Source organism: Acinonyx jubatus, chromosome B2 (assembly GCF_027475565.1).
Source record: "Acinonyx jubatus isolate Ajub_Pintada_27869175 chromosome B2, VMU_Ajub_asm_v1.0, whole genome shotgun sequence".
In the NCBI taxonomy this organism is placed as follows: Eukaryota; Metazoa; Chordata; class Mammalia; order Carnivora; family Felidae; genus Acinonyx; species Acinonyx jubatus.
Window position 1 is genome coordinate 115311144 of NC_069385.1, and position 24665 is coordinate 115335808.

Consider the following 24665-nt stretch of genomic DNA (forward strand, 5'->3'; position numbering starts at 1 on the left):
GTCTAGAACTAGACTCGTGACATATATAGACAACTGACTTTACTCAAAGGTGCAAAGTCACTTCATTAGAGAAAGCGTAGTCTTTTCAGTAAACAATACTGGAGGAACTGGATGTCCATATGCAAAAAAAAAAAAAAAAAAAAAGAACTTTGTTTTATACCTTGAACCACATCCAAAAATTAACTCAAGATGGAATACAGACACAAATGAAAAGCCAAAAAGCCATAAAACTTCTAGAAGGAAACAGAAAACATTTTTGTGATCTTGAGTAAGGCAAAGAGTTCTTAGGTAAGGCATCAAAAGCATGATTCATAAAGGAAGCAAATTAATAATAAGGGCCCTATCAAAATGAAAAACTCCTTTTCAGAATACTGTTAAGGAATTGGAAAGAGAAATCACAGACTGAGAGACAATATTTGAAAGTCATGTTTCTAATAAAGGGCATTTCCCTGGGACCATGACCTGAGCCGAAATCAAGAGTCAGACGTTCAACCGATTGAGCCACCCAAGTGCTCCTAATTTCTTAAACATTTAAATAATTATTAAATTATTGCCAAATGAAAAAGCAAAAACTATATACTATTCCAGGTATAGAAGAAGCTTTCTGTGTTCCCATTATCTTTCCTACGTACCCTATCCTGAGTTTGAGTTTTATAATTTCTATACAATTTTGTACTTTCCAAATTTATGTACTATAAAAATATACATTATTCTGTATATTTTTAACTTTTGTATCAATTGAAATAAATCATTATCCATTCTCCTTTTTTAAGAAAAGAATATATAAAAGCTTTTAAATAAAACAATTCAATTTTTAGATGGGCAAAAGGGCCCACTGAAAGAGTTTCCAATGGCCAAAGCTGGAACAATGTGAGTAGCAAAATAAATAAAGTAAGATTGAAAAATAACCCAAAGTATAAAATAAGTATCCACGAGTCCATACTGAAACAAACAAGCGATTGAAGAAGTACACAAATGGGGGAAAAGAGACAAATCTTCCAAGCAGAGAGATTTATGTAGATACCCTGACCTCATTCCCTGCCCTCAAGGAAGTAAAGCCTAACTCTCACCCCTTAAGTGTGGGCTGTGCATAGTGACTTCTTTCCAAAGAGCACAGTATAGAAAGGGGGGAAAAGAGCAACTTCACAGTGGAGAAACCCAATAAACACCACTGCAGACAAGTGCAAGGTCAACATCATGGGTGATATGCCATGGGGATAGCATGTATGTACCCTCGATATAATGTGGCGACAACGGCACTTTGCCTCTGTGGTCTTCCTCTCTGGAACCCAGAACGCCAGTCTAATCATGAGGAAAACATCAGACAAACTCCAACTAAGGAACATTCCACAAAATATCTGGCCAGTACTCAAATCTTCCAAGGTCATTAAAAACAAGAAGAGTCGGGCACTTGGGTGGCCCAGTCGGTTGAGGGTCTGACTTGGGCTCAGGTCATGATCTCACAGCTCGGGTCGTGTGTTCAAGCCCTACATCGAGCTTGCTGCTGTCAGCACAGAGCCCACTTCAGATCCTCTGTCCTTCTCTCTGCCCCTCCCCCGCTTGTGCTCTCTCAAAAATAAACATAAAAAACAAACATAAAACAAGGAGAGTCTGAGAGAGTGTCATGGATACAAGGAACCTAAGGAGACACCATGGCAGAATGTGATGTGGTCTCCTGAAGGGGATCCTGGATCAGAAAAAAGACATTAGGTTAAAAAGGAAGGAAATCTGAATATACAGCTTCAATTAATAATAACATCAATATTAGTGAAATAATTGTAAACACTACACTATACTATGTACCAAATTTTCCATGTACCATCTCATGGGTGTGAGACATTATACTAGGGAATGAGGAGTATATGGAAGCTGTCCATACCATTTTCATATTTTTTCTGTGAATCTAGAACTATTCTTAAATAGTGGGAAATGACCAACAGAATCGAACACTTCGACAAAGAAGATATGTAGATGGCAAATAAGCACATGAAAAGACTCTGAACATCATTAGTCATTAAGGAAATACAAATTAAAATCACAATAAGATACCACCACACAACCAATCAAATGGCTCAAACTAAAAAGACTGACCATTTCAAGCATTGGTGATAATTTGGAGACACTGGAACTCTCATACGCTGCTGTGGGGATGTAAAATGGTCCAGCCACTTCAGAAAATAGTTTGGCAGTCTCTTAAAAAGTTAAACATACATTCTGGGTATATGTCCTTAGTCAGTATACGTCCCAAAGAATTGAAAACAGGATCTCGAAGATTATTTGCACATCCACGTTCATTGCATCATTATTCACAATAGCCAAGAGGAAGAAGCAATCCAAATTGTTCATTGATAGGTAAAGATGGATAAACCTTGAGGACATTATGAGAGTGAAATACACCAGTCACAAAAAGACAAATACTGTATGACTCCATTGACATGCGGTATCTAAAGTAGTCAGTCTTAGAAGTAGAAAATAGGACGGTGGCTTCTAGGGCTTCTCCTAGAAGTAGAAAATAGGACGGTGGCTTTCTAGGGAGAAATGAGGAGTTGTTGATCAATGATATAGAGTTTCAGTTTTGCAAGACAAAAAAGTTCTGGAGATGGGTTGTACAATGTGAATATACTTAACACTACTCGACTGTCCGCTTACAAATGGTTAAGACAGTAAATTCTATGCTATGTGTGTTTACCCTGGTTATACATATATAGAATTCTATAATTAAATGTACATTCACCATACCACCTTGACATTCCACTCCTAGGTATTAACCCAAGAGAAATGAAAGCATGAGTTTGTGCTAAGACTCCATGAGTATTCGCAGCAGCTTTATTCATGAGAGCCCCAAACTGGATACGACCTAAATGTCCATGAATGGGGGAATGGATAAACGAACTGTGGTATCTTCATAAATGGAATGGAATGGAAAAAGGAATGAACCATTTATACATGCAATAACACGATGAATCTCAGAATAATTATACTGAGTGAAAGAATGCGGACCAAAAAGAGTCCATACTGTAAGTCCATACTGGGAATGTGTATAATGACAGGAAGTGGGGGGAGGAGGGAGGGGTCACAAAGGAGGTGGAGGAAACTTTGGGCATGATGGATGATGGTTCACTCTCTCGACTGTGGTGCTGGTTTCATAAGTGTGTGCGTGTGCGAGTGTGTGTGTGTGTGAAAGAGAGAGAGAGAGACAGAAGTTAAATTGTGAGAGGGAGGATGGTGCCAAAGAAGCAAGAAAGCCAAGAAGGAAGGGAGGGAGGGAGGAAGGGAAGAAGAGAAGAAGGAAAGAAGGAAAGGACGGATGGAGGGAGTCGGTCAGCCTGGCCAGGCACGCCCGGATGCCAGATGGATATTTTAGACAGGGCATCCTCTGAGCTCCAACCTCACTCAACGCCCACATGCACACGTCTGTGTGGGGAATGTGGATTTTCAAGCACACCAGCAGGCAGTGCCCTTCCCTTTGGCAGAAGGCTGCTGCTGGGGGAGGCCAAGGGTGGAGAGGGAAGCTCTCCTGGCAGCAGGAATAATTAGGAGGATGTGAGTCCTTAGGAGGGCGGAAAAGGGGGATGCCAGGAGGCGGGTGGAGGCATTGAGGGTGACACCGAGGGTGTGGCTTGCTGCCAGAGCTGACCCCCTCTCCAGAAACCAGCAGGGCGGAAGGCTGGAGCGGACTCCCATTTTTCTGTTCCCAGATGGCAGGTGGGAATTAAGAGTGTGGCTCTGGGCACCAGCCACGATTTCTCAGGATGTGTCATACCTCTTGCTCGCATCTGGTGCTGAGAGGAAAATCCAGCTCCACCACACCCAAGAGGATGTAGGGGTGGAGCTGAAGGCCGCAAGGACAAAGCCATGCCAACACTGGCAAATTGGAAGAGCAATCAGAAATCGTAGCCGGCACGAGGCATTTTCTTCCTTATGAGTTGTGCCTGTTCCCACTTGGAGTGATTCCAGGACCTCTGGGAAAACCCGCCATGCTCCACACACAGCCCTAATTCTTTAGCGGATGCCCGAAATGCTACTATTTGAGTCTTGTCCTTGGCTTTGAGACTGCCGTTTACACCATCATGTAAATGATGGGGCCGGGGGAGGGGGCGATGGCTCTGGGTTCCTCCCAGAGGCTGGCAGAGGGGCTACTGAGAAGTGGGGGAAACCAGAGATGCTCAGCAAGGCACTTCATGACTCTCCCCAGGGCTTTCCCTGAGAGTAAGAGAAGGAAATTCTAGGGGAGAGACAGGCAGCCAGGCTGCAACCTGAGGTGTAGACGGGTCTCCTGAGGCAGGGGACTGGTATCTGCTCTAAAATCCCGGCCCCAGATCAGGGGATCCCCCAACCCCAAGTCCCCTAGTACACGCCATCACATAGGAAAGAGTGAAGGGGCTCCCCAGCTGGTGGTGGGAAGGACCCCAGGCCCTTGCCAGCCCCTCCTATTCCTGAGGCTCTGTAGGTGAGACCCATCTCCACCCCTTGGGTGATCCTCCTTTTGGACACTTGGGAATCAGTCCTCACATCTGTCACCCATGTAAATGCGGAGCGGGGAAGTTGTCAGAGAAGAGTCAGGGCTAGGGGGAGCCTGTCCTGCAGAGAGCTGAGAAGAGGTGTCTCCAAGGTCAGAGGGTCAGTGGGCTGGATTGACTGTGTCTAGGAATAAAATTCTGATCAGCCTCCTTCTACAGATGAGGAAGCTGAGGTGCTGGGAGATGAATTACCTGCTCAAGGCCACACAGTTAGTACGGGTCAGGAATCAGGATTTAACCCTCTTTACAGATTAGGAATCGGGACAGAGAAGGCAAGTGATTTCTCTGAGTTCACACAGCTGGTGGGGAGGGGGGGAGTGAGAATCCTGGCCCAGGCCTTGCCTCCAGAACCCATGTTACCTCCATCCTTCTCTCTTGCTTCTCCTACCCCTTGCGGGAAGAATGGACCCAGGAGAAAGGAAAAAGTCAGGAGAAGGGGAACTTGGGAAAGCAGGAAGCAACTTTGAAGGAAAAAAAGTCAACACATCCTACGGAAAAAAAAAACCCACGTTCGATCCCTTAATCTTGTTCCTAAAATATATATATTTTTAAGTATATACACAAGAAGCTCACCGCAGCATTCCCTATAATAGTGAACATTTGGAAACTCAAAGGAATGATCAAAATTTGCTGCACAACTGCGATGAAATATCACACAATTGCCAAAAAAGACAATCGCAAAGACCATATGACAACGCGGGGGGAAAAACACTTCCTTTGATCCAGGAATCCTTTTTTCTGGAAATATGTCCTATGGGCACAATTCTAAGTATGAAAAAAACCTTGTTTCTTTCCTTTTATCAAAGATGTTTGCCATGGTCTTCATGGAGTTAGCGTGTGTAATACACGCCATTGGAATCTTCCACACAAGAACGCACGGAGGAGGTGCAAGTGTAGGAACCACACTTGCTAAACCAACACAGGGCACAGGCTCTTCCCTCTCATTTGTTGATCAATAAGTCACTTGGAGTCTTACACAAATATAAACTAGTCATTTCTAGTTCTACATTAACAATATGATTGTCTTGGAAAGAGAATAAAATGAAACGACACGAAAATGGAATCCCTCCAGGAAGATGCGAGCTATGTGTTTTCCTAAACATGGTTCTTAAATCCAGAAACATGCCTGTACAAAAGCCTATCCACTGACCCCGCAGTTACCCTAAAAAGCACTTTTCCACGAAGATCCCAATTTCTGGCCCGGACAATGCAAGCTACCGGATCCCCGTACCCATTTCGGGAACTCCTGGGCAAGGGCATCTCTAGTTCACAAGGTGGAGGGGAAGCCTCCTCGACTGAGCCCTTCTACTTCCTGTCTTTGCCCCGCCCTTCCTGTCTTTGCCCCACCCCCAACCCACCCCTTCCTTGGGGCCCCATTTGGTACTTACTCAACCTCCTCAAGTAGGAAACGGCATCTTCGTACCCTCGGTAGTAGTAGTTGTGCAGGATCTGAGGAGGGAAAGCGGGAGAAAAAACTAAGGCTGCAGCAATGGAGACAGACGACGTCCCTTCACCCAAAGAAGCTACTTTCATTGCCTTAAGCTTTATTTGATGAGCTTTTCAAAATGTACCCATCCAGCATCCCATCCCTCACTATCTGCTAAGAAGTGGGGAGCAGTTCCTGATCATGTGTCCATAGTGACGGTGCGTTAGTTTGTGAAACCATTTACAGCTGATCATCAACTTCCCCTGGGCAGAGGAGGGTGAGATGTTTCTAATAGAACCAGAGAAGGTGCATTTGGGCCATATGAAGAACAGAGTGTGGAGACTGGGTTCAAATTCCAGTGCTGCCACTTCTTGGCTGTGTAGATACAACCTCTCACAGCCTCAGTTTCTTTACCTTTAAAATGGGAATAATAATAATAACAATAATAATAATAGTATCTACTGCAAAGGATGCTGGAGGATTACATGACATTGTTCACAAAGCCTTTTCATAAAGAGCCGGATAGTAAATATTTTGGGCTTGGAAACCACAGATAGTCTCTGTCTCTTCTTGTTGTTCTTTATGTTCTAGTTCTCGTTCTTCTTGTTCTTCTCCTTCTCCTCCCTCCTGCTCTTCTGCTTCCCCCTCTCCCTCCTCTTCCTCCTTCCCCTCCTCCTCCTCCTTCTTCTTTCTCTTTCCTCCTCCTCCTTCTTCTTCTTTTTCTTCTTCTTCCTCTTCTTCTTTCTTCTTCTTCTTTCTTCTTCTTCTTCTTCTTTCTTCTTCTTCTTCTTCTTCTTCTTCTTCTTCTTCTTCTTCTTCTCCTTCTTCCCCCTCTCCCCCTCCTCCTTTTTCTGCTTCTTCTGTTTCTTCCTCCTTCTCCTCCTCTCCTTCTCCTCTTCTTGTGTTCCGTCCTGTTCTTCTTCTTCCTCTTCCTCTCCTCTTTCTCCTTCCTCTTATTCTTTTCCTTCTCTTCTCCTTTACAACGCTCTAAAAATGGAAAGCCTATTCTGAGCTCACAGGCCAGAATAAAACCCACGCCACCTTGAGAATGGAAGTTCTGATTGTAAGCAGAAACATGAGTTCCAGAGGCTCTGATGAATACAATGCATTTGTTCCATCTTTCTTGAACTGCCTATGTGTGGATTGCTTTTATGAAACTAAGTAGACATAATCTTTACGGATAAACTAGTATAAGGCAGATGCTAGAATTCCTAATGCAACAGTTGGAGGACAAAGAATCAATCGGATTAATAAAATATCTTGTGTGCCCATAGCCTGGCTAAGCATGATAGGGTTTTGAGTGTGAGTTTTGTAAATAATAATTAGACTGTAAGTCACAAAACTGGCTTAGAGGAGTTATCATTCAAACAACAATTACTGAGAACCTTCTATCAGCAATGCCCTTTGTAGACACGGTGAGTATAGTCAAAGAAATGAGTAAAGCTTGATGCCTGCTTCTAGGATCGCACTTCTGTGCTGAAGAAAGACATGTATTCTGTAAGTGATAAAAAAACAATTTTTTAAAACAAACTTTATTTTGGGGGCACCTGGTGGCTCAGTTGGTTAAGCATCCAGCTTGGCTCAGGTCATGATCTCACGGTTCATGAGTTTGAGCCCTGTATCAGGTTCTCTGCTGTCAGTATAGAGCCCACTTTGGATCCTCTGTCCCCCTCTCTCTCTACCCCTACTCCACTCATGCTCTCTCTCTCTCTCTCTCAAAAATAAATAAACAGTAAAAAAAAAATAGACTTTATTTTTTTAGAGCAGTTTTGGAAATTTAAAAATAAAAACAAAAACCAAGACACTGGCTGGATTTGGCCCATGGGCCATCGTGGCTGATGCCTACATTACATGTCAGAGGGGAAATGCTCAGGTGACATTTCTCTCAGCAGTTCTGACATATCTCATTTTACAGGGGGGAAAAAATTGAGACTGGGAGCACTTAGGGGTCTCATTCACATAGCTGGTTCGTGGCAAGGCCAGGAATCAGGTTTAGAAGGAAGTTTAAGGAGACGTAGGTGGAGCTGTGTGGGCCCCATTGGCTCCCAGGCCTCACCACCAGTCCCTGCCCCCCTCTCCCAGTCCTCTTCCCTTCCACGTCTGTCCTCTCACCAGCAGGTCTGGCGGGAACAAGGCATGGGTCATCCTGGCGATGTTCTCCAGGGAGAACTGGAAGGAGCAGTTGAACATGCGGAAGTCGTGGAAGATGGCGGGGCAGTCCCGGGGGCAGATGTCCTGCTGCCCGCTGAAGGTAGAGATGGTGATAGAGTCGGTCCAGAAGGAGCAGGGCTGCATGCCTGTGAAGCCCCCATCGATGTAGCGCTGTGGGGGGCAGGAAGAGCGATAAATGCTCATCTGGGGTCAGAGGTCCTCTTCCCCACCCAGGGAGTACACCCAGGAAATGGGTCCCTTGGGACAAACCTTGAGACCCAGGTCCAGGTGGGTGCGTGGTGTGTCCATGGTGGCCCCCAAACTCCCAGCCCGGTGCTCTGTCCCTACACTGTGTCCCCACAGCCATCTCAGTGGTGCTGAGGTGGGGCTCCCAGGCCTCTGTGGGGAGAAGGCCTTCCATACTCTGGATAGAGCAGGAGCAAATGCTTTTCCATACACCTCCCCTCCCAGGCTACCCCACCTGAACCACTCAACTGTTGAAGGGGGCCCTGGGAATGGAGCCTGCTCCCGTGGCCTTTTGAGAAGGTGAACACAAGGTGGGTCCGTGCAGGTCTCTCCAGACTGCCTTGGGTCCACACTGCCTCCCTCTTTTAGGTCAGGTATCCTCAGCACTCTCCAGGGCACCCCTGATCATGGCCTAGCCACCAGCCACCACACTTCCCTTCCCTCCTGGGGCTTCTGTTTCCTCAACTATGAACACAGGACCACGGATCCTGAGGCTCTAACTCTCTGGGGTGCCTGGGAAGTACCCAGCTGACATGTAATATGTGCTCCATCTACTAGTTGAATCCTGGGTCTTATTTTCTTTCTATATAAAATGAGAAGGGGGCATGAGTTAGACCCTCCTCCTCGGAGTGTGGGGCCTGGACCCGCAGCACTGGCATCAGCCAAAGCCGGTTAGAGGTGCAGAGTCTCTGGCCCCAGGTCTAGTGGATCAGATTTTGCATTATTTTACAAGACCTCCTTGGGTGATTCATATGCACTAGCCTAGATGACATTAAAGGTCCCCATTGTTCCAGGTACCAATGTCACAGGGTCTGTATCCTACATTCTCTGTCAAGTATGAGAAAATCCAGCAAGCCGATGGAGTTTTGACTAGCCAGGCTCAATAATGGGTTGGTGGGTCCAGAGTGAAGCCCGATATATGGAGGGGAAGTTCATCTCAAAGCCTCAAAAATCCGTCTACACTGGGAATTCTAAGTAGAAAAACACAAGAATCTTTCCAACTCTTGGTCTTTCCACTGAATCCTGAGACCACCCCCAACCCAGGGGCCCTCCCAGATGAGGGCCATAGGGACCCGAGGCACCCCTGGGTCCTGGCTCACCCCCTCCCACGCCGAAGCACTCACCACGCCCCGGTAAGTTGGAGGAATGAGGCCACAGTACACGGGGACAAAGCAGCTGCAGTAGAGTGCCTGTGGGGAGAGAAAGGGCTGAGATACCCTGGCAGCTGGGTGGGCTGGGAGGGCTCACCAGCAGGCTTCTGGGTCACCACCATCCTGGCCCTTCTTAAATCCAAGGCAGACGCACTGCCCTGGGGAGCAGAGCCTCGAGTTCAATTCCTGGCCTGGCCCTAACTACCTGGGTCCTCGTTACCCTACTAGGTAGTCAGGATCCGATATCCCAGCTTTAAAGAGAGGGAGCCGCCTCAGTGACCTCCAGGGTCCCTTCTAGCACCATGTCTCCACGAATCCAGTGGAACCCAACAACCATTCATGTATGTGTGGCCAGGTCCAGGCTCTGGAATCAAAGGAGAGTGAGACGCCCACCCTTACGAATGCCCAACGAGGGAGAGTAAGCATGTCATTTACTAATGACAGTACATGGTGAGACAGGTGCCGCGATGGAGATGAGCCAGGGCACTGTGGCCCCAAAAGAGGAGTATCCAACCCAGGGGAGTGTGGGGCAGGCTGGTGATGATGGAACATACCCAGAAAGAGCAGCTAGAGTCTTGTCAAGCAGGTGAAGTGAGCTGGGAAGGAGGGAAGGGCATCCCAGGCAGAGCACCTCAGGTGCAAAGGCACAGAGGCCTGCTTTCTGTGGTTTGCTCTGGTTGGCATGAGTAAGAGTGGAGCTGATAGAAGAGGGCTTGGAGAGAAAAGTCTTGAAGAGCTGAGTGCTAATAAACCCAGGGGGACACGAAGTAGGTGGAGGAGGTGTCCACAGCCACAGCCTATTCATTCCCCCACGGCCACGATCATGGCCGTGCCAGTGTGGGGCTGTGAGGATGGGTGGCAGGGCCTTGTATTCAGGAGAGGAGAAGGGGGTAGAGATATGGGACAGAGGGAGGGGCCCGGAGAAGGGGCCCCTTAACCCTTTTGTCCTGAAAATTGGGCAGACCCACAGCGCTGTCCAATAGTAATCATTCATGACTGAAATTTATATTAATGAGCATCAGATAGTGGACAGAGTGCCCTTTCCGAAGTGATGCCCCACTGGGTGATAATTCAACCTTTTTATCAAGGGCCGTTGGAAGACAGGCGACAGAATGGGGGACCGTCTCCACAAACTGGGCCCCACTCCCTGGGCCCCGCCCCCACACCCTGGGCCCCGCCCCTTGCCTCGATGAGCTCTTCCTTGGATGTGTACTCTGAAACCACGACACTCTCTCCATCTGTGAACCGAGTGAGGGACACGTGGAGCTTCCCCGTGGCGGCCTTGTAGGAGTCCTCAGGCAGGACCTTGTACAGAAACTGCCTCATCATCTGCACCATCTTGCAAGATGGGGACAAGGGTCCCAGGAAGGATTTCTTCACCTCGGCCACACCTACATTGAGGACCCTGAGGTACTCATCTGTGGAGGAAGCAGAGAGGAGCCGGCGGTCAGCAGCTCTTGGACAAGAGGGGTCGCTGATGTCTATGCCACCTCACGCCGTCTCCAACAGATGGGAAACCCTAGAATTCGGAAGCAGGGCCGGTCTCCGGGGTCGGCTTGTCGTTCTGCGCACGAGGAGAACAAAGCGCGAAGAATGAAGTCACTGGCTCCAGAGAGTCCACGGCCAGTCAATGGCAGAACTAGACCCAGGCATCCTGCCTCCTTTCATATCGAGGGCAGGGGACCGCTTTCCTACCCCGCACTATTTTCTCCCGCGTCCAGTCACCACATCTGGAAATCTACCACCGGACTGCATTCTTCTGGGGTCTTAGGGGCTTTTTGCCCTGGGTGAGATTCCTCTTAAAACACTGATACGGTGGAAAGCCTTCACCAAGTGACACCTTGTGACACTTGCTTAGTGCCCACTAAATCTGTGAGCAGGGAAGGGGCACTGGCCTTGAGGCGAACTTTGTCTTGAAACGATTGCGTCATTTTCCCTTTATAGCCCCTGGTACAGGCGTGAGAGAGAGAAGGCCCTGAGGTGTGGTTTCACAAAGGCCAGGTCTCTGGGATGGGGAGAGGAACCTTCTCCCTCCTTCTGGGAGGAACAGGTTGCATAAGGACCTACCCATGCGAGATGGGGTTTGGAGGGCAGACGTGTTGTTCAGGGGATTGCAGAGAAAGGTGTAACCTGTCTCCAGAATTCCCCTGGGGAAGTTAGCCTTGTCAGCTCAAAAAGAAACTGCAATCTTGCCAATTCTCACAGCAACACTATGAGGTAGGTATTTCCAACCTCATTTTACTGATCCGGAGACCCAGGCTCGGAGAGATCGGTCAAGGTCAACTGGCCCAAGATCAACTCCCTGGCGAGTGCACAAAGTGGGATTTTAAACTAGACCCCAGAACCCATACTGCTCCCACTCCACTAAGCCACAAGCTTCTAGAGCCGGGCTTGTACCTGTTATTCACCAGTTGCTGTTAATGTCTACCCTGTGCAAACCCTCTGGCAAAATCGGAAGCAGAAATAGCATTTGGGAAGTTGGGCAGTCAGGAGCTCTCTGGCCCTGGAGGTAATTAAGCAGAGGTGGGGCAAGTACCTCAGTCAGAGGACTTATCGAAGAGATTCCTGTGTGAGTGCTAAGATTCCTTCCAACGTGGAGATTCTTAGATTCTTGTGGGGGTGCCCGGCAATATATCTGGGGAGTTATCGCGGTGGATATTATTTTCCTACTTACAAATAGAGCGGCTGAGGCACAGAGAGGTTAAGTGATTTGCCCAAAGTTACACACAGCAATTTAGAGACAAACCAAAGCTCGGGACTCTATACACCTTCATGTTTTACAGTTCAGATTATTTCCCGTTAATCCTGGAGGTGGATAGGATAAAGAGATTTAGCATCGTTTTACAGATGTAGAAACTGAGGCAGAGAGAAGCTAAGTGCCTTGTCTGAGGTCGGAGAGCCAGGCAGTGTTTGCTCCCACTCTAAACCCCACCTTCTTCCCCTGGGCATTGGACTGATCCCAGAGGCTGAGCCAGCTGGGTTGCCATGGTGACAGCCTTCTTTTCTCCCCCCACCGACATCCATAGTCACAGCTGCATATGTGTAGTAGGGACTGACCTGAGCGACAGAGCATCGTAGCTGTCACCCTCTTACAGGGGAGGGTGCTCCTGACAGGTGGGAAGGCCCTGCAGTTTTGGTAAGGCTGGCTTTACCATGTGCCAACAACTTGTACAGCGTTTTCCCTCAAGGGAGGGCGATGGCCAGCTCACCAGTAGTTGTGAAGTGACTGCGTATTTGGACGCCAAGAGGCTAGGTCCCAGAGTTCTCGCCCACAAGACCAGTCAGGATGGGGAGGCAAACCAGGGTGGGGGCATGCCATTTCAATGCCATTTCAATGCCATTTCATTTCAGTGGCCTTGCATGGGTTGGTGGCCTTTCCTACAACGCCTGTGGGCCAGGAACCCCTGGCTGAGCTTGCCCCCACACACCTGAACTCCCGGCAGGAGATGCTCACTGGGACTGCTGGAAGAAAATTTGCTCCCATTGCACAAGAAACACATGTTCCTCGTGGAAAAAAATAATTTTGAAAAATGCAGAGAAGCAAAAAGATAAAAATTGAAGGGTTTTGGGATCCCTCCAACCAGAGATTAACATCTAGTTTATGTCTTCCCAGATTATATATTTTATTACATGTATTCTACTTATAAGAATACATATATGGAGTCCTACAATATACATTATTTTGTAATTGATTGGGTTTTTTTGACCTAATAAATCATGTCTTTCCACATCAGTAAGTACCTGTTTATAACCCAATTTACACGCAGCGTGGAAAGCTATTGTAAGGTTGTACCATTATTTACCGAGGAAGTCCCCAGTAGGGGTCGGTTATTTATTTTGTTTCTTTGCTTTTTCTATGCTTTTCTATGTTTCTTTGCTTTTCAATGCTGCAGTGAAGAATCTCATGCTAATTGTGTGTGTGTGTGTGTGTGTGTGTGTGTGTGTGCACGCGTGCCTACGTCTTGTTCTTAATTATTTTCTTTAGGATAAATTCCTAGAGGTGGGAATGCTAGGTCAAAGGCGTGCATGTTTCATCTTGCAATGCTTATTTGAATCATGGCATTTGTGTATTATCCATTTACAGCTTACTCTCAGCTCTTCATGAGTGGTGATGGGTGACAGGGACAAAGCAGTGACCGAGATAATAGAAATAGTATAGACCTCTCCAATATACTGACATCTGAAAATGGCGCTGTCTTGAAATCAGCAGTGCTCAAGCCAGAATCATGTAGCCAGGGAGGGAGGGGACAGGAGATTGATTTCTCCCACTCGGGTGCCCAGTTTAACCTTCTTTCTTGCTGCGCATTGGGACTGTATAGCAAAGGATGCCTTTATCTCTGCCTCTCCTTGTTTCCTTTTCGAGGGCTCTCTGTGTGTGTCCCTGTCGTCAACATCTCTGACCATCCCTTTCTCTGTCTCTCTTTGTCTCTCTCTCCCTTCTTTCTCCCTCTTTTCCCAGCCGAGAGAGAAGCAACTAATCTTCTGGTTAAACAAGTCTCTGCTGGTAGAGAGTCAAGTGTTAAGCATAGCAATTGCTGGATGCTGGGAGGAGGGATAAATTTAGCTTGCTTCTTTATCTCTGTACTTCCCAGCACCTTCTCCCATTTAAAGGCCTCCTTCCAAGCTGCAGGCTGCTGGGCTCCGAGACACAGTATCCCACACTGACCACAGCAAGATGGGATTTAAAAGCAGCACCACAGGAAACTCAAGGTTGGCTCTCCCACCCCAGCCCACACTTGCCACATTCATTTCTGCTTCCTCCCACCTCCTTTCGCACCTTTTATTATCTAAGTGCAGTCTGTCTCCCAAGCCAAGAAGAAGATTCTTTGGGGGAAGATCCTTATGGTCCTCGCCTCTCTAAGGCCTATCACTGCACCCCGCCTGCGGAAGGCCCTTCAGAAACCTTTGCTAGAAGCTGGAAACTCCTCAAGGACAAGGGATGGGCCATACTCACCTTTGCCCACCAAGCAAGTGCCCACGACACTTGATGGGCGTTCAATATTTATTCAGTATGTGAACAAAGAAACATAAAAACCTGACAAGGAGGAAAAGCAAGCATTGGAGATGCTCCTCCCAGGGAAGAGCTACTTGACTTAATTCCCTAGTAAAAGCCTGAAGGCAAGGTCATCCCAGAGAGATGGATAGATAACAGGGTCAACGGTATTGATAACTGTGGCCAATTGACCAAATTTTATGCATCTGTCGTGCCAAGAATTTCAATAGAAAAATAAATACATAAGATCTTGGGACTGGGAGGTTTTGAAGGGCATTTAGAAGCTACTCCGGGTCTTAGCCACTCAGAGAGTCGTTTTACTCTTTTTAGGACCAGATCCATTTCTTGGAAAGAGCGCAGGCTTTGGAGCCGGGAGATGTGGTTAAAATCCCAGCTTTGCCACATACTATCTGGGCCATCACTGGCAAGTCAAATAAGTTCTTGCAGTCCCAATTTTAGAATCTATAAAATGGGAATAATACTACCTTACTGGGTTGTGATGAGGCAGATCGCTTTTTAGGTGCCTGCACATAGTACTTGCTCCCTATCAGTTACGCCAAGAATTCTCCCTGTGACCACGGAGAAGTCTTCTTGATGTTTCTGGCTTTCAGCTTTCTCATTTGAACTGGGCACAATGATCCCTGCCCCCACATCTTTATCGAGGTGGGCTCAGGCTCACTTTTGGATGCAAAGGAGCAAAGTAAAAACACTGTGGAGACGGGACAGTGTGCCTCTGTTTCAGGGTGCAGTAAGGTGCTAGGTCAGCTGTAATGTGGTGCTGTTGCTATCCACACTCTCTCCCTCTCTTGCCAACTTGGGGGGCTCTACAGATTTAGTAGGGAAAGGGGCAGGGCTTAGAAGTATCACTGAGGAGGAAGGAATAAGATATATGTTTATCTTATGTATTTGCTTAAATCTAATGCCTCTCCCCCCTCCCCCCCCCCCCCCATCTCTTTGTGAGACCAAGGATGGTCTCAATCTGGCTTATCCTTTCGTCCCTAGCGCCTGATATGGTGCCCGGAACACGGTAGGCACTTAATAAACATGATTGCATGCATGGATAATGAATAAATGAATGAACCTCAGGAATCGAAGGAGGGCACTGAGGTCCAGAGAGAGAAGCAGCTTATCCGAGGTGCCCCGAGAATAAACCCGCTTCTCTTCCCCTCCTCCACACGGCCTCTTGCTAAGTGAAAAATCCTGGAAAGATGGGCACGTGGCGGCCGACAACTTAAACTGCTGGGGATCTCCTTCACAGGGTGCCCGGATGGGGTCTGCGGCGGCGCCGGGTAGATCTGCGGTGGAGGATGGGACTGAGCGGGCCCCCCGTCTCCCGCGGACTGGTAGCCTAGCAACAACCTCCGGCTCAGCCAATCACCGCCAGGCGCCCCCCATTCCCCCCCCCCGACCCCCCGCCGGCCGTGCTTCCCAGCAGCGGGCGCGGTAAGCAGGGGGGAAGCGGGCGGCGCAGCAGCCCCAGGGGAGGCGGCGGCGGCGAGCAGAGCTGCGTTCCCAGGAAAGCCCTGCAATTCTCGGAGTCCCTGCACGGAGCACCTAGGAGTGTGCAGCTCCTACCTGGTCCCTAATTGTAGGCTGAATTATAGGCTGCCTATCCCCGTGGGTGTATCCTGACTGCCCGACTGCACTATAATAATAAAAAATTCCTATTATCTTAACAACAGTCATTTACCCATTCGCACTTGCGATCTCAGTGTTTCTTCACAGTGACAGCGTGCCCCTGAGGGGTAGTGACCCTGGTTTTATTCACCTTTTTATTTCCATACCCCACACGGCAGGGGCATTGATTGAAAAACGATTTGGCTTGAAGCCGCAGCGTGGCCACTGGAAGATCCAGAGAGACCTTCTGGGGCAGCGATTTTTCAGTCGGGGAGCCTTTATTCAAAAGAAACCTCAAGCGGAAATCCGATATATACAACAGCTAGAAACAGGGCTGTTCTAGGTTGAAGCCAAGTGGGGTCTCAGACCCTGCCCAATCGCCCCATCCCGCCCTAGGAAGGAGGCTGCTGAAAGCAGCCGAAGATTCTAGGAGCCTAGGTCAAAATACGAAACCAGAAGAAATCCTCTTATTTTACGAATTAGAAATCGAGCCCAGGATAAAGATGAAACTCAATAAATTCATCTGGATGGCTGGATGGTTGGATGGACAGAGAGATGAATAAAGATGGTTATCCCATAGGCCACAGTCTATGTTAACAGAAACTGGAACTAGAATGTGTGAGAAAATTCACGTTTTTCTACTCTGTTCTGAATGCATTACAGGCTTTTGCCAAAGGCAAAACCACTCTGACCTAGTAAGCACTTAAAAAAACAAAACCTCAAAGCCAATACTCTTCTACGGATAATAACAATCTTTCACACAGACCTTTTTCTAGCCCGAAGAGTTTACTAAATTGGCTTTAAAAGTTCATATCAGCTTATATCAGGTTGCCATGGAAACAGCAGTGCCTTCCTGCGGTTCATACCTGGGTTCCTGTCAAGGTACCCATGGGGGTCTTTCCAGGACTGGGGCCTCACCCTGCCCCTGTGTGCCTCTTCCCAGAATCCAGGCACAATCTCCCTGACTTGTCACTGAAGGATCTACTGATCGACTGGAGATAAAACAGGCAGAGAGGGAATGTATCTAGAAAGTTCTCTGGAACCTCAGAATGTTCTCAGTGTCGTTGCCTCTGCTCTTTTCTCTCTGACTGTTTTCTGTGGTGGACCACAAGTCTCTTTGGGATCTTGCTCCAAGGTAGAAACCAGTATTGTCCCCTTTCCAGGCTGTGGCCTATCCCACCCTACAGACTCTCCTTGCACTACTGAGGGGACCCTACGGTAGTGCAAGAGCTGTGAACTTGTCACCCCCTAGTCTTAAAAGTTGTTTTTGTTTCGTTTTACTTTGTATTTTGTTTTGTTTTGTTTTCTGTGTGTGTTGCGGTGGGGAGGGGAGCAGGGTCAAAAGACCTCCAAGTGAGTCTCTGCTAAACAGAAAAAAGGCCATCCCTGAATATCTCCTCATTCAAGAGATGTTCAAATTAGGGTGCCACTGCACAGGAACACCTGTGTCTCCCTCTCTCCAAACCACGGTAACGCAAGTTCATTTCTGCCAACTGGAGACATTCACTGCCCCCGCTGTCCGAGACTTTGGAGAGTCAGCTCTCTCCATCCATGTCATAGGAGTCTTTTTTTTTTTTTTTTGAAGCTCTCCAAATACATTTTATTTTCATTAAATGTCTAATCTATGTCATGGGAATCTTGAAGTTCTCTTGAGACCACAGTGTTCTCGTTTATGACACTTACCACGTTTGACACTTAGCACTTTCTGGTGCTGAGCCGGGCTCTGAGGCCTCATTGTCTCATTTAATCTTCACAACTCCTTTGAGGTAGGTACTAGGGTTATCTCTTTATACGCAGGAAACAGAGGCTCACCAGTAACTTGCTCAAGGGCGCACAGCTGGAAAGCCGCAGAGCTAGGCCTCCAAAGCCTATGTTCTTTCCACGGCTTTGTCTCTCAGAGCCTCTGCTTCCCACTGTGAGGCAAGGGGGTGGTTCTCACGAAGGCTCTTGGGATCTGCCTTTCTGGGACTTAGCTTAGGCACACTTCCTAAGGGCTCAGATGTCCCCGGGAGACAGGAAGTCTCCCTTTAGAGCAACAGATCCCAAACCACACCTTCAAATATATGTTCTTCTATCCCCACACCCAAAGCCCCTCCTCAGGGGCAGTCTGTCTCAACTCTTCTGGGTAAACACAAGTGCACAATCCTGCTTACTTCCCTTCGACACGCACTTTTTAAAAAATATAATATTTTATTTGTAAGTAATCTCTACACCCAACCTGGGGCTCAAACTCACAACCCTGAGATCAAGAGCCACACGCTCTTGGACTGAGCCAGCCAGGTGCCACCCCCCCATCTTTTTTTTTTTTTTTTTTTAACCATACAGACCTCACCCTTAAGTCCAGCTTAAGATCTGGGCCCCCTCCCTGAAGCCCTCCCTGCTCACCCTCGCTCTTAGCTCTCTGTCTCTCCTTACTGTCCACACCGTTTATGTCAGGCTGTCTTGAGTGGCTTGTCCTGTGTCTCTGGCCAGCTGCATCCCTTGAGGACAAGGCCTGTATTAAGAATATCCTTCCCCCCATACTGCCTAGCACAGTGTTGAACACTTAGTATTCAACGTATTCAAGAATGAATAAATAAATTATTTAATGTTCCATAAGTAGGGACTATTTCTGTTTTGTTCCCCATTATGCCCTTGGCACTTAATTCAGTACCTGGCACACTGTAGGAACTTAATAAATGTTTGCTGAAAGCATTAATAAACATGTTTTAAAAATGAATGAATGACGGGTGACTGGGTGGCTCAGTTGGTTAAGCATCCGACTTGATTTCGGTGTAGGTCATGATCTCGAGGTTCCTGAGTTGGAGCCCCCATCAGGCTCTGCGCTGACAGTGTGGAGCCTGCTTGGGATTCTCTCTACCCTGCCGCCCACCCCCCGCCTCTGCCCTTCCCACACTCTCATTCTCTCTCTCTCTCTCTCTCTCTGTCTCTTTCAAAATAAATAAACTTAAAAAATGAATGAATGAATGAATAAATGAGTGAATGAATGAATGATGAGCTGAAGAAGGAGATCAAAGAACCTCTTTTCTACTGCACTGACAGGAATCTTTCCAGCTGTGAGAAAGCAAACCACAGGGCAATTTTCTCTGTCAAGCCTGGTCCTAATTCTTGCCCCCACATCGATGGGCACAAGGCCCTGAGCTGGGGCCAAGAAGGAGATTCTTCCTTACAGGGTGGTTTCACGAGGGCAGAGCTGGAGCAACAGGTCAACTCCTGAGTCAGATGGGAGTCAAACTGATCTGGAGGTTTGTTTATTGTTTGTTTGCCTGTTTTCCCTGTAGAATTGGTTTAGAATTGGTTTAGAAATGGATCCACCAAATGCAACGAGGGATCCCGGATTAGATCCTGGGGCAGAAAGAAAGACATTACTAGAAAAAACTGGCAAAATCTATAGTTATAATAATGTACCAGTGTTGATGGCTTAGTGTTGACAAGCGTATCATAGTTATGAAGATGCTCACATTAGGGGGGACTTGGGTGAAGGACATATCACACTATCTGTACAACCTCAGCAACTTTTCTGTAAATCTAGCAATATTCCAGAATTAAAATGGAAAGAAACCAAACGTCCATTGACTGATAAATGGACAAAGATGTGGTATACACACACACACACACACACACACACACACACACAATAGAATACTACTTAATGATCAAAAAGAATGAAATCTTGCCATTTGCAACAACATGGATGGAACTAGAATGTATTATACAAAGGGAAATCAGTCAGAGAAAGACAAATATCATGTGATTTCACTCCTATGTGGAATTTAGGAAACAAAACAGGGGGCACCTGAGTGGCTCAGTTGGTTATGCATCTGACTTCGGTTCAGGTCATGATCTCACAGTTTGTGGGTTTGAGCCCTGTGTTGAGCTCTGTGCTGACAGTAAGACACTGGAACCTGCTTCAGATTCTGTGTCTCCCTCTCTCTCGGCTCCCCCCGTCCCCGCCCCCGCCCCGCTAGTGCTCTGTCTCTCTCTGTCTCCCAAAAATGAATAAAAAACATTAAAACAAAAAAGAAACAAAACAGATGAACATAGAAGAAGGGAAGGAAAAATAAGATTAAAACAGAGAAGGAGGCAAACCATAAGAGACTCTTAGATATAGAGAACAAACTGAGGATTGCTGGAGGTGGGGGTGGGGCTGGGCTAAATGGGGGATGGGCATTAAGGACAGCACTTGTTGGGATGAACACAGGTGTTTATTTATTTATTTTTTAATTTTTTTTAACGTTTATTTATTTTTGAGACAGAGAGAGACAGAGCATGAACGGGGGAGGGTCAGAGAGAGGGAGACACAGAATCTGAAACAGGCTCCAGGCTCTGAGCTGTCAGCACAGAGCCCGACGCGGGGCTCAAACTCACGGACCGCGAGATCATGACCTGAGCGGAAGTCGGCCGCTTAACCGACTGAGCCACCCAGGCGCCCCGAACACGGGGTGTTTATATGTAAGTGATGAATCACTAAATTCTACTCTGAAATCATTATTATACTGTATGTTAACTAACTTGGATTTAAATACAATTTAAACATTAAAAAAAAAGTTTATTATAATTGAAGTAAAAAAAAAAAAAAAGGGACACACACACAGATGACCACGACTGTTAGGCACACAGTGCCCGCCACTCAGCAGGGGCTCAGTTAATGCCTGCTGATGTTGGGGGGAACGGACTGCAGGCTGTCACCCCCTTGAGTTGCTTTGCAAATTGTTAGATGTTTCTACGGTGTAACCAACATATTCAAAGAGTTTTACCAGATTTGCCATTCAATTCTCTTCAACTTAAGAGTCCAGGGGCGCCTGGGTGGCTCAGTCGGTTAAGCGTCCGACTTCAGCTCAGGTCATGATCTCGCGGTCCGTGAGTTCAAGCCCCTCGTCAGGCTCTGGGCTCAGAGCCTGGAGCCTGCTTTGGATTCTGTGTCTCCCTCTCTCTCTGCCCCTCCCCCATTCATGCTCTGTCTCTCTCTGTCTCAAAAATAAATAAACGTTTAAAAAAAAAAAAAAGAGTCCAGAAGACTGGGGGAAAAAGAACTTTTATCCACTCGGTTGATCAAACACGTTACTTGGAGTGAGTGAAAAGATCCTGATCTCAACACGGTAGCGCGAGTTACAACCACCATGCAGTGATGTCATTTCTAGCATTTTATAAAAAGTCCTTTTTGCACTTATCATGTCATTTGATCTCATTTTCTTAACCAATGTGCAAAGGATCGCCTAGCCACAGAGTTAGGCAGGAAAGCTGTAGAGTCGCTTGCAAAGCAACACCTAAGCTCATGATTTACGAGGACGGAGAAGGTAGAAATGAAGAGAGAGCTCAGTCTTGGTTTTGTTGTATAAACCCTGGCAAGTTGGCTAATCTCTCCAAATACCTGTTTCCTCCTTTCTAAAATGGGTAGAAATACAGTGTCTGTCTCGTGGGGTTGTGACAAGATGAGAGTAAATAATTCATGCAAGGCGTTGAGCACATTCTAAGTGCTTGATAAATAGCTGTTAATAGCGTGACACTAAGACATGGATCAGGGCAGAGTACTTTTTACGGGACGTGCTGCCATGTTGGGCAGATAAGTAACCCTGGGGATGATTTCTGATGAAGACATTTTGATTCCAAAAGTGCACCCAGCAGCCGGGATTGAACTCCCGGTTCCATCTGGGACACGTGCACATTATACGCACGAGTGCAAGCGCGACGCCCGCGGGGACACACACACAGGCACGCACGAGAAAAAAAATGGAGGTTCTCATTCTGGTCTTAAAGAACTTTGGGGAGACTTTCCACTGCAGCAGTACAGGAACCTTTCCAGCTTCAGGAATAACCATGACAACAGAGGGCCGGATGTAAAATAAAATTGTGAGACACAGGTGAACTCACCAGAAAGAAGGGGAAGAAAGGAAGGAACTGAAAGTCAGTGCCATGAGAAGAAAGCTGGTAATGTAGTTATCAGACCAGACACTGGCGGCGCAGAGGCAGTAGTCCTGGGCTGTGTGAGGGGCACTGAGACCCTCCCCTTAAAGTCGGGACACTCTGATAACTGCTGGACCAGTGAAAGGTGTCAGTAGCTTATCTCTGCCCAGGGCTCTGGGTGAAAAGATAGTCTCTCATAAAAATTCAAAGCCCCCCAAGCCTGCCTTACATGTGGTTTACAGTTAGCATTGACACAGCCTACCAGAGTAATGACCATGAAAATTGATCCTGAGTGGGTGAGAACCCAGGGATGCCTGGCCAGGGCCTGGCAAACCAGCTCAGTTGGGTCCTGTCACTGCCCAGGCCACACAGAATTTGCAAAAAAAAACAAAAACAAAAACAAAAAACAAAAACAAACCACTAAGTAGTTGTACAGATGAGCTCACAATTAAAATATTAAAAATATTAAGGGTGCCTGGGTGGCTCAGTCGGTTGAGCGTCCGACTCTGGATTTCGGCTCAGGTCATGATCCCAGGGTTATGGGGTCGAGCCCCGTGTTGGGCGCTGTGCTGAGCGTCGAGCCTGCTTGAGATTCTCTCCTTCTGCCCTTCCCCTGCTCGTGCTTACACGCATGCTCTCTCTCTCTCAAAAGAAAATTAATTGGACAAGGTTGGAGTCTAGTAATCTTTGTGTGTGTGTGGTTTTGTTTTGTTTTGTTTTGTTTTGTTTTGTCTTGAAAGAGAGAGAGAGGGAGAGAGAGAGACAGACAGACTCTCAAGCAGTCTCCATGCTCAGCGTGGAGCCCAAGGGGCTCGATCCCATGACCCTGGGATCATGACCTGAGCCAAAAGCAACAGTTGGATGCTCCACCAAATAAGCTACCCAGGTAGTAATCTTTGTTTCAATAAGTTTAATAAGTTCATTCAGACATTCTTCGGTGAAATGTGAAAAATGCTGCTTCACCTATGCTTTTGTATTTCAAGAGAATTTTCTTTGTACTTATTCTCCCCTTCACTCAACATGCCTTCATCAAAGACCTGTTTTGCCAGGCACTGTGCCAGGAACACCATGACTTCCTTCTCCCTCACTGTAATGGCTAAAGGATGTGCTCGCACTCCCAAGTTAGAGATGGGAAAACCAAAGGGGGAGGCAGGTCACTGGCCGGCCAAGGACCCACAGTGATGAGTGGCAGAGCCGGAAAGCCAGCCCCAACCTCCTCCTTCCTGGGAACCGCACTCTCCACCACCCCTGGGGGTCTTGTTCCTCAATTGACCCAAGAAAGGAGTCACCAGGGCCAAGGTTCTCACAAAGTGGTCTTGTCCTCCCAGTACAGGCCCCTGAGGGCCAGTGGGCCCACCGCCTGGAACACACCTGGCCACCTGCCAATGACAATAACTTCAGCCTTGGCTCCAGGGCCCCAGGAGGCCTTTGGTCACTGGCTTGGCAGGTGGGAGGGAGACCAGGACACCTGTAGTGGACTCCATCTCCGTGGAAGGGTCCTGCCGTGCCATGTATATGGGGCAGGGTCCCTCTGGTGCTCTCATGTGCTCTGCAGGGGCCTTTGAAAGCCCACTTCCTGTGCAGGACAGCGGGCCTTCCTTTCTGAAAATCAAGCACATTTGCTCCTCAGGGCTCTCAGCCTGGAACACTCTTTTCTCTGAGCTCACGTGGCTCCTCCTCCCTTCCTTCCACCTCAGAGAGGCCTCCCCCGACCAGCACACCTGAAACCTCACCCTTTAATCCACCCTTTAATCGTTTGCCACACCCTTCTCCTGCTTTATTTTCTCCTTGGAGCATGCACGCTGATGTTTTTCTATGTGTTTGGTTATTCATGGCTTATTCCATCAAGGCGAGGTCAGCTTCACGAGGGCAGATGGCTGTTTTGTTCACGGCTGGAACCTGGAATGAATCAATGACTGGTCTATTTTATCACTGCAATTCAGCCAGATCCTCGTCCTCAACTTCTTTGTCTGCACACTAAGTGGATTAGACTCAAAAGGTGGCTTTCAAACTTAAAAATAAATAAATAAATAAATAAATAAATAAATAAATCATTGGAACCTTCCTCTAAATGAAATTTTAAGAAGAATGGACAATAGCAGGACTATACTTCAAAAAAAAAATGTTTTTTAAATGTTCCTTTATATTTGAGAGACAGAGCCCAGTGGGGGAGGGGCAGAGAAAGAGGGGAAACACAGAATCTGAAGCAGGATCCAGGCTCTGAGCTGTCAGCGCAGAGCCTGATGTGGGCTTGAACCCACAAACTGTGAGATCATGACCTGAGCTGAAGTCGGACACTCAACCGACTAAGCCAGCCAGGCGCCCCCGGGACTATACTTCTTGAAGCTGGGGGGAGGTCCCAGGGCTTCTGTGTGTGTCCTCTCCCTGTTCCCTGGCTCCTCTCTCCCCTCAACCTCCCCTATTCTCATAGATCGATGGGGTTCTTTGGAACACAGTTTGGAAAACATTGGCCAAAGCAAGGTCCACCTCCAACCAGTTACTTCCTCTCCCAAAATCTAAATACAATCATCTGTAAAATGAAAAAGTTGGACTCACTGACCTTCCTTCTATGAAATTCTAGTATTATAAGTCTAATCAGCTCCATAAATGCAGAAACTTATCTAAGAGTCAGGTAGACTCCAAGATAGAAATTGCAA

The 24665-nt window shown here is 47.4% G+C and overlaps 1 protein-coding gene across 6 annotated transcripts in view; it reads right to left on the reverse strand.

The window, feature by feature from the left end:
- PNPLA1 (patatin like phospholipase domain containing 1) overlaps positions 1 to 24665 on the reverse strand; it is a 49234-nt gene that overhangs the window by 12218 nt on the left and 12351 nt on the right. For 4 of the 6 annotated variants that reach the window (XR_008298636.1, XR_008298635.1, XM_027057885.2 and 1 more), the window contains exons 2-5: positions 10680 to 10912; positions 9468 to 9533; positions 8059 to 8268; positions 5909 to 5969 (exon numbers count right to left, since the gene is read on the reverse strand). Coding sequence is in view for 4 of the 6 variants with exons in the window: in XM_027057885.2 (XP_026913686.2) it covers positions 5909 to 5969; positions 8059 to 8268; positions 9468 to 9533; positions 10680 to 10912 (570 nt within the window). In the remaining 2 variants the exon portion in view is untranslated. Of the gene's footprint in view, positions 1 to 5908; positions 5970 to 8058; positions 8269 to 9467; positions 9534 to 10679; positions 10913 to 11902; positions 12802 to 15568; positions 15788 to 24665 lie in introns of those variants that run through there. The other 2 variants (XM_053222890.1, XM_053222889.1) reach the window with 2 other exon arrangements.